Source organism: Manis javanica, chromosome 1 (assembly GCF_040802235.1).
Source record: "Manis javanica isolate MJ-LG chromosome 1, MJ_LKY, whole genome shotgun sequence".
NCBI lineage: Eukaryota > Metazoa > Chordata > Mammalia > Pholidota > Manidae > Manis > Manis javanica.
Window position 1 is genome coordinate 103,091,188 of NC_133156.1, and position 14,035 is coordinate 103,105,222.

Genomic DNA, 14,035 nt, shown 5'->3' on the forward strand with positions numbered 1-14,035 from the left:
GTTTAGTGAAGACCTAATACCCATGCTCCTTAAAGTTTTTCAAAAAGTAGAAGAGGAGGCAATACTCCCAAACTCATTCGATGAGGCCAAAATCACTCTAATACCAAAACCAAGCAAAGACACCACAAAAACAGAAAATCACAGACCAATATCCCTGATGAACATAGATGCAAAAATACTCAATAAAATATTAGCAAACAAATTCAAAAATATATCAAAAACATCATCCATTATGATCAAGTAGGATTTATTCCAGGGATGCAAGAATAGTACATTTGAAAATCCATCAACATCATCCAGTACATCAACAAAAAGAATGACAAAAACCACATGATCATCTCCATAGATGCTGAAAAAGCATTCGACAAAATTCAACAGCCATTCATGATAAAAACTCTCAACAAAATGGGTATAGAGGGCAAGTACCTCAACATAATAAAGGGCATATATGATAAACCCACGGCCAACATCATACTGAACAGCGAGAAGCTGAAAGCTTTTCCTCTGCGATTGGGAACAAGACAGGGATGCCCACTCTCCCCTCTGTTATTCAACATAGTACTGGAGGTCCTGGCCATGGCAATCAGACAAAACAAAGAAATACAAGGAATCCAGATTGGTAAAGAAGAAGTTAAACTGTCACTATTTGCAGATGACATGATATTGTACAGAAAAATCCCTAAAGAATCCACCCCAAAACTACTAGATCTAACATCTTGAATTCAGCAAAGCTGCAGGATACAAAATTAATACACAGAAATCTCTTGCATTCTTATATACTAACGATGAACTAGCAGAAAGAGAAATCACAAAAACAATTTCACAATTACATCAAAAAGAATACAATACTTAGGAATAAACCTAACCAAAGAAGTGAAAGACCTATACTCTGAAAACTAGAAGATACTCATGAGAGAAATTAGAGAAGATACCAATAAATGGAGACACATCCCTTGTTCATGGACAGGAAGAATTAATAGTGTCAAAATGGCCATACTGCCTAAAGCAATCTACAGATTCAATGCAGTCCCTATCAAATACCAACAGCATTCTTTAACAAACTAGAACAAATAATTCTAAAATTCATATGGAACCACAAAAGACTCCAATAGCCAAAGCAGTCCTGTGAAGGAAGTATGAAGCTTCTCGACCTCAAGCTCTATACAAAGCCACAGTAATCAGGAAAATTTGGTACTGCCACAAAAACAGACCCATAGACCAATGGAACAGACTGGAGAGCCAAAATATAAACCTAAGCATATATGGTTAATTAATATATGATAAAGAAGCCATGGATATACAATAGTGAAATGACAACCTCTTCAACAACTAGTGCTGGCAAAACTGGACAGCTACACATAAGAGAATGAAACTGGATTATTGTCTAACTCCAGACACAAAAGTCAACTCAAAATAGATCAAAGACCTGAATGTACATCGTAAAACCATAAAACTCTTAGAAGAAAACACAGGCAAAATCTCTTGGATATAAACATGAACAACTTTTTCCTGAATGCATCTCCTCGGGCTAGGGAAACAAAATAAAAAATGAGCAAATGGAACTACATCAAATTAAAAAGCTTCTGTACAGCAAAGGACACCATCAGCAGAACAAAAAGGCATCCTATAGTATGGGAGAATATATTTGTAAATGACATATCCAACAAGGGGTTAACATCCAAAATATATAAAGAACTCCCATGCCTCAGCGCCCAAAAAGCAAATAACCCAATTAAAAAATGGGTGTAGGTTATGAACAGACACTTCTCCAGAGAAGAAGTTCAGATGGCCAAGAGGCCCATGAAAAGATCTTCCACATGGCTAATTATCAGGGAAATACAAATTAAAACCACAATGAGATATCATCTCACGCCAGTTAGGATGGCCAACATCGAAAAGACTAGGAACAACAAATGCTGGCGAGGATGAGGAGAAAGAGGAACCCTCCTCCACTGCTGGTGGGAATGTAAACTAGTTGAAGCATTGTGGAAAGTAATATGGAAGTTCCTCAAAAAATTAAAAATAGAAATACCATTTAACCTGGGAACTCTAATTCTAAGAATTTACCCAAAGAAAAAAAAACTTCTCAGATTCAAAAAGACTTATGCACTCTTATGTTTATCACAGCACTATTTACAATAGTCAAGATATGGAAGCAATCTAAGTTTCCATCAGTCGATGAATGGATAAAGAAGAGGTGGTACATATACACAATGGAATACTATTCAGCCATAAGAAGAAAACAAATCCTACCATTTGCAACAACATGGATGGAGCTAGAGGATATTATGCTCAGTGAAATACGTCAGGCAGAGAAAGAGAAATACCAAATGATTTCCCTCATTTGTGGAGTATAACAACGAAGCAAAGCTGAAGGAACAAAACAGCAGCAGACTCAGAGACTCCAAGAAGGGACTAGCAGTTACCAAAGGGGAGGGGTGGGGGAGGGCAGATGGGGAGGGAGGGAGAAGGGGATTGTGGGGTATCATGATTGGTGCACATGGTATGTGTGGGGTCATGGAGAAGACCGTGTAGCTCACAGAAGACAAACAGGAACTCTGTGGCATCTTACTACACTGACGGACAGTGACTGCAATGCGGTATCAGGGGGACTTGATAATAAGGGTGTATGTAATAACCACATTCTTTTTCTTGCGAAACCTTCATAAGAGTGCATACCAATGAAACCTTAATAAAAGAAAATTCATATAAAAAAATCTATGGGAATATTTGCCATAGAAATAAAGACTATATGATTACATCTTTGAAAAAAAAAAGATGATCAATCATCAGTACAGAACTGTTTAGAAAAGAGATTAGACTGAAAAAAACCATCAACGCTTGTTTTGGTTACTTACAGGAGTTACTGGACAGATTGGTTCATGTTTTTTAAAAAGGGATATAAAAAAATTTCATAGAGATTTGGTAATTGTGGGGTTGAGGGTTTGACCTCACCATTGTAAATGTTGGACATTGTTAATACAAAGCTATACAATAAACAATTACAAAGTAATCATGAATACATACTTTCAGGACCAATGAAGAGTCAACTGTTCTAATGTTATTCAAGTTAAATGAAAAAGCACTTGTAATTTGGCGTTAAATTCCTGGGGAAGTGTTGAATATCACACAGTTCAGACCAAAATGAAGACAATGTGCTCTAAAAAACATGATTTATATGACCAAAAGGGGACTTTTATTAACAGAAAATAAGTAAAGTAGTAGGATCCTAACTTCTGTAGGCTTTTTCTCCCATTTTTACACTACTTAAAAACAAAGACAAAGGATAGACTTTACTGGTATTGCCGTGGTACAGATAAAAGAATTGAGTAAAAATACCCAATTACATGGGGATCTTCCTCCACCTCATAGCTTTGACAGTTGAGTGTTTATATAATTCTTAAATTTAAGAAATGTCTACATATACATATTACACATTCGAATGTTCTATTTCTTGACCTGAGTGGTAGTTATGCAGACGTGTTCACTGCTGTATGTGGTTTATATGATCAGTGAACAGTTTTAAAAATATGTGTGTGCAGTCCAAGGGCAAATATTTGTTATGTATTAACATTAGTACAGGTGGGATCTGATTTGACTCTACCACTGCTTGGAGGATCCCTAAAATACAAGGTAACTGAAGGAAGAGACTACTGCCCACTGTTGCTTACTTCAGATACAGGTGGCCATGAGGCAGAATGAATCAACAAATGCTGAAACTCTATGCATGAGGAAGTCAAGAGCTCCCCTCAGAGTAAAAAGAAGTTGATGGAAAACAAAGAGGTATCCAGAGATCCTCTTTCCCTGCTTCTTACAGGTTCTATACAATTCCTTCACTCTCCCCCAAGGCCCACCACCTGTAACCTTCTATTTCCTGCTCACTCCTGTTGAAGTCTCTATCCAATACCACAGAAGCCCTCCCCCAAAAATCTGATACCAAATGTCTCAATTCCATTGCTGGAAGAGGATTAAGAGTAAATTTCCAGTTATCCCAGATATGAGATACCTGTTTCTGAAATTCCACATTGGAATTCTCAATGTATCTAAAAGTTTTGATGTTATAAATAAACGGTGGTTGAGTTCCAGACTTCTCATTTGTTATAGGAAGTAGTGGGGAAGGGGGTGGGGGCTTTTTTGGTAGCCCTGGAACCTTAACCACCTTTAATAAAATATAATGGAAAAAAATTGGATGTGTATCTAAAACTATCCTCTGAAACACAACCATTTAAAGGTGGAGTCTATCTTGAGTGTTCTAACCAAGAACTTTTACTAAACGGTAGAGAAATACAGAAATCTTAAGAAGAGTGAACTTCTTTAGCTATATTAACTTATGAAATAAGTTAATAATGAAATACAGAAATTTAAGCCAGAAACATCTATTCACATATCACTTCAAATCAGTTTTACCTTAAGTTTTAAAACTGTACAAATGTCAACAGTAAAATGTGGATTTGGTAACATTTTTCAAAGGAACAGCTGATAAAAGCTGGAATGAACACTTAATTTCACGTGTTCAACCACAGTTCCATATAAAAATTGATATTAATAAGATTAGTTATCTAGTTGAGCCTGATTTCAATCAGAAACTAGATATAAAAAAACTGACAGAATTTCTAAATTACCTTCTATGAATGGGGAAAATTTTAACATCAAGATACTCTGTTAACTGGAATTTTCCTAACTTTAAAAAGTCACTTATGCTGCTCCTAAATACCTTTAAGAGGATGGAGTTTAGGTGCTGGGGAATGGTGACATGGAGAGGTTTTTACCTTTAAATATTTTAGTTATTGCTTGAATTCTTTTTTCCAGTGAATATGTACTTTCAATAATTAAAAACTTAATTGGAGTTGCAGGAGTTGGGAAGAAACAGTAAAAAAAGAAGTATATTATTAAAAATATCTTTTCAGGTGAAACAAATACCACATAGTTTTCCACAATGAAATAACTAATTTATGTAAGAACAAACTTATTTAAAATATACTCATGTTTTCTGCTAAAATCATAATCAAGGACAAAGCTAGGTTGGGAAAAGGAATACACTGAAAAATCTTAGGGGCAGGGGTGGGTGAACTGCAGCTTTAATTTCTCTGCAATTTCTAGTATATCCCAAAAGCACTTCTCAGCTCCTTTCTGCTTTTCTCTCAAATCAAATATCTTAAGGCAGTGGTTCTCAAAGCATGATCCCCAGACCAGCAGCATCAGCCAGCTTGTTAAACGCAGACTCACAAGCCCTACTCCAGACCTGCTGAATCCGGAACTCTGGGAGGGGTAGGGAGCAGCACCATGTGTTTTAACAAGACTTTCCAGTGATTCTGAGTTTGAGAAGCACTGTCTTAAGTTATAATGGACAACATAGCACACCTGTTTATAATTATTTCAGTTTCACAGTGCAAATTCAATAATTAACAATTGATTTAGAGACTACCAGACTGTTTTAAGCTAATTTCATATGGATACTATTAACTCTTAGTAATAAAAATATAAATTTGGGATAAGAGGAAGAATAGCATTAACATGAAATATATAATGCTTAGGAGGAAATTTTTAATACATATATATGGCTTGAGTCACTGTTAACAGATTGGACATGGGCACTTACTATATATATGCCTGATATTCTGCAGAGTGCTATACCAATATAAATATATGTTAATGGAGAAAAGCATCACATCACTTTCATGACTTCAGTTACCATCTATCGATATTAAAGATTTTCAGTCAAGGCTACTAACATCTCTTGGTGGGGCTCTTTCATCTTATTCACTAACCTTCTACCAAAATCATGGCCCAAATGGTTGTTTTCACTGTTAAGAATGTATCATATACTTCCAGTGTACTTGACAGATGAAAGGTTAAAAATTACTGACATTTACTAGGTAAGACCTCTTTCCTAATCATCTGCTTGCTGGATATTTCCATTTGGAGATCTGATATGAACCTCAAATTCAATGTATCTAAAATTGAACACATAATTTTGCCCCACCCATATCTCTACTCCTTTAGCTTCCTTTGCACAATGAATGAAGCACAAAGTTGCCTAAGCCAAAAACCTAACATCTTTAACTTCTCCCTCACCCACCACCCCTTGGCCAGTCACCAAGGCAGTTAGTTCATCATACTTCCAAAGTAGCTCCAGAATCTACCTATGCTCTCTGCTTCATTGGACTCTGGCCCAGGCCTCCATCATCTCTGCCTGGATTAGTCATTCAGATTCCTACCCAAATGATCCTGCCCCTAGTCTTCCTGCTCCTTCCAGAAAGAGTGTACTTTTTAAAGAGTAAATCTCATTATGTCACCCATTGTTTAAAATCCGTCCATGGCTCCTTGTTGCCATGGGGAAAAAAAATGAACTTATAATATCCTTCTTCATCTGATAGTTCTCTTTAGCTACAAATCTCACAATACCACCTACAACTCCAGTTGTAATGTAATTTTAGCACCTAAAAAGTAGTATTCTTTCTCCTATCTTCAACCCTTCTGATAAGATGTTACCACCACCCATTTGTCAGTTCTTCACTGGGCTAATTTCTATATACCCTTCATGACCCAGTGTCACTGTCACCTTTTCCATTCAGCCATCTCTCAACCCCACATACAACAGATAGTGGTACTCCAATAGTGGTACTTACCATACTGTACAAAAGCCATGTGTCTCCTCCTCTAGATTTCAAGCTCTACTGAGATTAGGAACTGTGTCCATGTTGTTCATAATTATAACCCCAGCAAGTAGTTAGCAGAGTAGTGTGAAATTAAAAGCATGGGCTCTGGAGTCAGATAGACCTAAAAAGTATCCCAAACTGAGAATACAGGACAGTGTCTCAAATTCACTCTGCCTAGATTTCCTTAAAATGTAAATAGTACAACTTTACAAGGCTTTTTAAAGATTAAATATATGTGAAGTGTTTAGAACAGTACTTGGTACACAGAAATGTTAACTATTATTACTACTTAACATAGTACCTATCAAAAAAATATCCACTGAATGAATACAGTATTCACAAGTTATTAAAAATATATTTATTAAGGCTAAGCTCATATAATTCATATTTCAAAAAAAAGTTCAAAATTCTATAAGGAGCTTCAATTTTATTCCCATCAATGGCACTCAAGTTTCCTTACAGTCAATATCTAGAATTATAAAGCAGAATGTTCAAAGAGAATGACCTGTGCCTCACTTTCAGGAACAATTTGTTTATGAAGTCTAATCTGCTCCAAACCAGGGCTTCCTAGAGAATTTGGGGAAGTGTTACAAATTGAGGCAGTTACATTATACCTTGCCGACTGATAAAAGCTGTAGTATTCAAGTCTATTTTCCCCTGAGTTTTCTGATGCCTTCAGTTTTTGTTTAAATTGAACAACTTTGTAGATCAAAAAAATGATTAAAACACAAGCTAAAATGAAAAAAGCCAGCAAAATGTCAAAAGCCTCATTCAACTTCTCAACTTCTTGGGTACAAATTAGAGCTGTTTTCCCTGATACTGAAGCAGCATCAATAGGTAAAGCACTGTTTTCTTCCAAGTTCAAGTTAGCGGAAGAAGTAAACTGCATTTGCACAGGTAACACTGCAGTAGTCTCTAGTGGATTAGCAAAGGTATTCTCTTGAAAAAATCTACTAGCAGGAGAAGTTCGAATTCGTTCCCAGAAAGTAACGCTTTCGGTATTTTCCAAATGTTTCCCGTTTGTGGTTACTTTATGCCAGGCCATCATTAATGCAGTGGTCTTGTGATGAATATGAAGAGATTTTATAGCCCAAGCTCTGGATACATTTGTAGAAGATGTAATACAATTTGTAAAGTCAGTCCACTTAATATAATGCAGTGCTCTGCCACGCATGGATGGGGGATTCTGACAATAGATGTTTAGGGTAATGGCGGAAGATGCTAGCCAGTCGCGAAGGCCCAATAGTTTGCAGTTACATTCCCAAGGAATAGAATTTGCCTGAAGATGAGTCAGTGAAGACAATGGCTTAAGGACCCTTGGATGTACGTCTGTAAGATTATTAAATGACAGATTAAGGATCTTCAAAGATGCTCCCATGTTTTCAAATGTATCATTATCAATGCTGATAATTCTGTTTCTAACTTAAGGTAAATAAATTCTTTAACAAGCTAAATGTGTCAGAATTTAAATTTTCTAAATCATTATGATTAAAGATCAAATGTTTTAAATTATTAGTTCCAGGAAACCCATCCCTAGTAACATTTTTAATTCTAGAATTTTTCAGGAAGAGATACTCCAAGTTGACAAGTCCTTTAAATGTAAAGGGCTGTATTGCTTCCATATGGTTATGAGACAAAGTCTCTTAAGACTCTTAAGTACTTCAAAAGCATTTGATGGTACTTTTGTTAAATTATTACCTTCTAGATACAAACAATCCAGGTTTCCAAGATGCTGAAAGCCTGAGTCTGTTAGCCTCAAAATGTTATTGTTTGATAAATCAAGTATTCGAAGAGCAGTCATACCAACAAAGGCACCACTCCCGAGGACAGTCAGGCGATTCCCTTGCAGATTTAAGTACTGAACTGAAACTAGATCATTAAATACTCCTCTTAGAACAAAAGATACTTGATTAGACTGTAAATATAAATTATAAAGAATGGAAAGTCCTTCAAATATTCCAGGATCCAAGTGTTTTATAAAATTATTACTTATACAGAAAATATAGATGCCTCAACTGAACAAAGGCTTTTGGATATACATACACAATGCTAGAATTATCCAAATACAAGGCTACAAAGAGAATGAAGTCCTGTTAACTCACTTTCATTTATATGAGATACATTATTTCCAGTCAGATATAGAAAAACTGTACTTTCAGGAAAATTCTTAGGAATACTTGAAAGGTCTAAATTACAGCATTTAATTTGTCTCCCAGTGCAGAGCTGGCAAACAGACAAACATCCAAGTATCTTTTTATGGAATAATAATAGAAGACAACAGATAACAAGTAGAAACAGTCGAAGGCAAGGCAGAGAAAAACATAATCCACACAGAGCCCTTGGTTTTTCTGTTCATATCAGAATTGGCTATAAAAAAAGAAGGTAAAACTTTAAATCATCAAAATGTCTTAAAATGAAACATTTTATAATACTAGAAATCCTGCGTCCTATTTTTTTTTTGTTAGGATCAACCAGTAACACTAAATAAATCATAATTATGGTGATAGCATAAAATGATCAATTTGGAATATGCTCTAGAATTATCAACACCTCCAGATCATTAACCTGTTTGACAAAATGACAATTCAAATTTCACGAACTGCAAAAGAAATAATTTGCCAAGTTAACTTAAAATATTACAGCTGACTATAATAAAAGTGACAAATGATGGTGTAAGGATGACAGTCTGTGGATATAATATATCCCTGTATCTTAAAGTCTAATATCAATTAAAAAACATTACAATACGTGAAAATACAAATCCATTAACAGAACTAAACTCTATTTTAACTACAGTTTTTCACAAAACCAAAGCTTTCTTTGTTTCAACTATAAGTTCACATTTAAATAAATAATCTTACCAAGAACAGGAAATTCACATTATTAACACTCGGCTGATTCAAGTAAAGGTTTTCTTTGTAAGTCTGAAAAGCGACATTTCTAAACTCCATTTCTTTCTGTGCCACTGTTGACCTCTACCCCTCCACCTTCTTTTCTTTCTTTTTTTTTAAGTCACAGTTTGCTCAGGAAACACCACTCTTCACATTGGTTTCTCCACAGTCAGTGTATAAAACAGGGGTTACCATGGATACAGGAAACTGAGAGACGGGAAGTAATTTTATCTGTGTTTCAAAGGTATTGTTAAAGGAAATCTCAGGAACTTACTTTTTCAGAATGCAGTAAATTTGAGTTTTCCTCATGCACATGCCTAAATATCTCATTATTTTAAAAGTAAGTATTTTTTTAAAAAAAGAAACCCGAAAATTTAAAATATTCAAACTAACAATATGCCTCAACAACAAAGTTATTGAGTGGAAAAAGCAAGCTGAAATAAGATATAAATAGAGTAATATAGTTTTTTGTGAATTATTTAAATGAAAAAGATATTTATATTGCTTTGAATACATGTTAGAGTTCAACTTTTATTCCTTAAAAAAATAGGTAGCAAAAATAAGCAATTTAGAATGGTGAACACTCTGTGTTTTCTATTAATTTTTCAAAATAAATTTTGAGGATAAAATATTAAATTCTAGCAATTAGTACCTTAATATATTAAGAAACATGCCTTGGGTTGTATGCAGTTGCATAGCAAATTACTGACAAATGCTATCTTTGGCAAAAAAAGTTGGAGAGAGTGAAAGGGTCCTGCAGTGACTTTTCACTATACAACTGAATTATTTTCAATCTTTTAGAATAAAAAGTATCTGTGTATACAACGCATGCTTTAAATATCCTTAATGTTGATCACTTAAAGGGTGTCAGATGATCAGCTATGGAGGTACTCTTTTCTGATAATATTCCTTTCTCTTAATAAAAAAAAAAAAAGCAGTCCCTGTGTGCTGACTTCCAATGAGTTCTGCACTGTGGTATAGAGGGCATGTCAAAGTGTGGGCAAAGGGTCTGTTTGTTTCTATGCAGAAGATCAAGGCCTAGCTTGGATACCCAGAAAATGAACTAAGATACGATATGAGGAGGAGCTTACGGCATCAGCACTCTCTGGAGGACTCATGCCGGGGGATGATCATCAAAAAGCCTCCACAGGGTCCGGGCGATGCTGCGGTTGTGGCTGCGTCCACCCCACCGTTTCCTGGACTTGCCATTGGAATGAGGAGGGAGATGTCTAGGCTGGCATGTGCATACAGTGAGACAACGAATTTGACCGGATCTGTACTGTTGGAACTCAACCAGGAGTTGGGAGGGGTGCAAGTTGTAGCACTCCAAAATCTTATGACTACAGACTATCTACGGTTAAAAGAACATATGGGAGGTGAACAGATCCCAGAAATGGGCTGCTTTAATTTGTCTGATTTTTCTCAGACTGTTCAAGTAGAGTTGGACAATATCCATCATATCATAGACAAATTTTCACAAATGCCTAGGGTGCCTAAATGGTTTTCCTGGCTTCACTGGAGATGGCTGGTAATTATAGATTTGCTTTGTTTATGTCACCGTATTCCTATTATGTTAATATGTGTGTGCAAATTAGTTAGTAGTTTAAAACCTATACATACTTAAGGTACTATACAAGAAGATATGTCAAAGAAATAATCAATCCTCCCATGTTTTCTTCTGTCTGCTACCTCTATAGCTTTTCTTCTTCCTTCCTAATTACAACCCTTAAATAGAATTCGTGCCTCATATCGAATTTACCGAGTATCATAATTCCTCCAGGTGGTAAAGATACCTTGAGACAAGTGCTGGGCATAGAAGCCACAGGGCATAAATCTGCAAAGAAGTAAAAAGCTAACCTTTTCAAACAACATGGCTTCTCTCTCACTTACCAACTTTACATTTCCCTGTATGGCCCCAGAAGATGACTGGTTAGCCAGAGACGGGTAAGATTCCTCAAGGGAGGAACAACCTAAGACAGGCACAGTCGCAGGGGGGCCAGCAGGTGAGAAATTGGGGATCAACAGAGGTGAGGCTCAGAACCTCACCCCCCCCTGCTTTGAGAGAAATCTTCTGCATCCGTGGATGTTTTATTGCCCTTGTCTAGCTTAGATTAACACATAGTCTACAGGCACACACCTGATCATCTACAATTGCTCTCTTACAACACTAAACTATGTTTTCTACCTTTATCTTGCGTCTACCTACCACTTCAGCATTTTATTAAAAATAAAAATATTAATAATAATAAAGGGAGAAATGTGGGATCTACATATAAATCAAGTATAAAAATCAAATGAATATTCATATTTGACCTGATTGTTTATAGTTCATAATGCGTGATCAAAACCGAAAGTTTCTGTGATGAATGCCCTTGTACTGTTCACCATGTAAGGATTTATTCACTATATAAGAATTCGTTCACCATGTAAGAACTTGTTCGTTATGCTTCAGAAGATTGGAGACTGATGAGAGTTAGGCTTGAGATGGATTAATGATTGTACATTGAGCATTGACCCCCCTATACTGAATTTTATTGTTGCTAACAACCATTTGATCAATAAATATGAGAGATGCCCTCTAAAAAAAAAAAAAAGTATCTGTGTATAATGTAACATTGTAAGGTAAGTATTTATAAAGAATTGACTACAAATTGTTACATCTTGTTTAACCATTAATTTTTCAAAAAGCTGATTGCTTAGGCTAATTCTGACTTTCATTAATATAATTCTCTGACAATATACCTAAAATATCAGTAGCATTATATATGTACATAATTGTATACTATAACTCCCTTTTGATATTAAAACACCTTTATTTCCTGAGAATTTCAAGAGAATCAAAATTTGAAATGAGGCATACAATGAAAAATAGCCCAATAACAATGAAAAACATTTTGCTTAATATAGGCAGAAATTTTAATGAGGAGCAGTTTCTCAATATAGTTTGCTTATTGGTTGCAAGGAAAAAAAGGGAAACCAGTGGAGACAACACCTCGACCAGAACGAACATGGTTAATGAAATGCAGGATGACCCCACATGCTGCTGGACGTAGTATTTCTAGGACACAACATCATTTATGTGTTTCATTACATGCTCAATCTGACCATGCTGACCATCTAATCATGATCAGACAAACTCCAAACGAGGAACAATCTATTCTGTTGAAAGAGAGGAAAAGAGGGTGAGAGAGAAAACTACTATATTCCTCAAAAATGTCAGTGAGAGAAAGACTAGGGAAATGTCAATACAGAGTGAGAGACTATAAAGACGTGACAACTAAATGCAATACCTGATCCTAGACTAAAGGAGTAAAAGGCCATGATCTACACAACTTACATGCAAATGGTTCTGAAAATTAAGTACCATGTGTATATAATGTATATGCATGATGATTGAGTGAAGAAAGAGAGACGAGAACACATGCAAAAAAATTACAGGCTCTGACGTTCATGGAACTAGATATTAGTGGGGGTGTGAGTCATTTAAAAAATATTGGACACCCAAATGCCCTTCGATGGTTGAAAGTGATACATCCATGCAGTGGAATACTACTCAGCAATAACCAAACAACACTCTAATGACACATGCAACAGCTTGGATGAATTTAAAAGACATTATGCTACATGAGAAAGCTGGTCTCAAATGGCAATCGTCCTCTGATCTGTGGGCCTCACCATATGTGAATAAAAACAAAATTTACATTTCAAAGCACTCACAGCCCACTACTGAGGTGTGCATATTGAATAATGTTCTACTGAACAAATAAATGAGGAAATTAGTAAGAATGAATGCTGGCAGCAAACAAGCAAACACTAGATCAAAAATTAATTAAAGGATATGAATCCTAGCATGTTCCCTATGTGACAACCTGGGCACCAGAAAAATGGATTTTAAAAATTTCCACAGAAAGAAATGAGTAAAATGATCTGTAACAGTTTTGTTAGATAGAAACTAGTAATTGCATAATTCATCTCAGAGAATAAAACCAACCATTCCTTGAAGGCTCTGCCTTCCAAGGATCTATGCTCTATTTTGGGCCCAGTTTTCCAACTTTACTGCCCTCACTCCACTTGCTCTAATGGCTGCCACACTGGCCTTCTCTCAGTTTCCCAAAGGTGCCCTGACCCCTCCAGCTACAAAGCCTTTGCCCAGGTTGTTCCATCTTCTCGGATACTGACCTGCTTTCAACATGTTCACCAGAGTTAATTTCTCCCCTTCAGATCTCAGTTATTTCCTCAGGCACCCCCAAATCAGCACAGAGTTATCAGTCAACTAATAGTCAAAAGCCTTTGTGTCAAGTCAGCTTCCCAAAGGTGAGCAATGCAGAGAAGAACCATTTAAAAGACACTCTACCCTAATTGAAACTGGGCAGATAACCCCTTTCCTCAAAGCCCTGTTCACTACGGGCTGACCTGAGCCCTCCTAGCCAGAATGTGGGAATTGGACTCACAGTTAAGGATGATTAGGGCAATGGATACATGCAG

At 36.1% G+C, this 14,035-nt stretch overlaps 1 protein-coding gene across 4 annotated transcripts in view; it reads right to left on the reverse strand.

Moving 5' to 3' along the window:
• IPO11 (importin 11) overlaps positions 1-14,035 on the reverse strand; it is a 289,809-nt gene that overhangs the window by 103,050 nt on the left and 172,724 nt on the right. Inside the window, exon 28 of one of the 4 annotated variants that reach the window (XM_073235819.1) lies at positions 7,831-7,988. The exons of the other annotated variants lie outside the window; for them this stretch is intronic. Coding sequence (XP_073091920.1) covers positions 7,967-7,988 — 22 coding nt within the window. The 3' untranslated portion in view covers positions 7,831-7,966. Of the gene's footprint in view, positions 1-7,830; positions 7,989-14,035 lie in introns of those variants that run through there. 4 annotated transcript variants of the gene reach the window in all.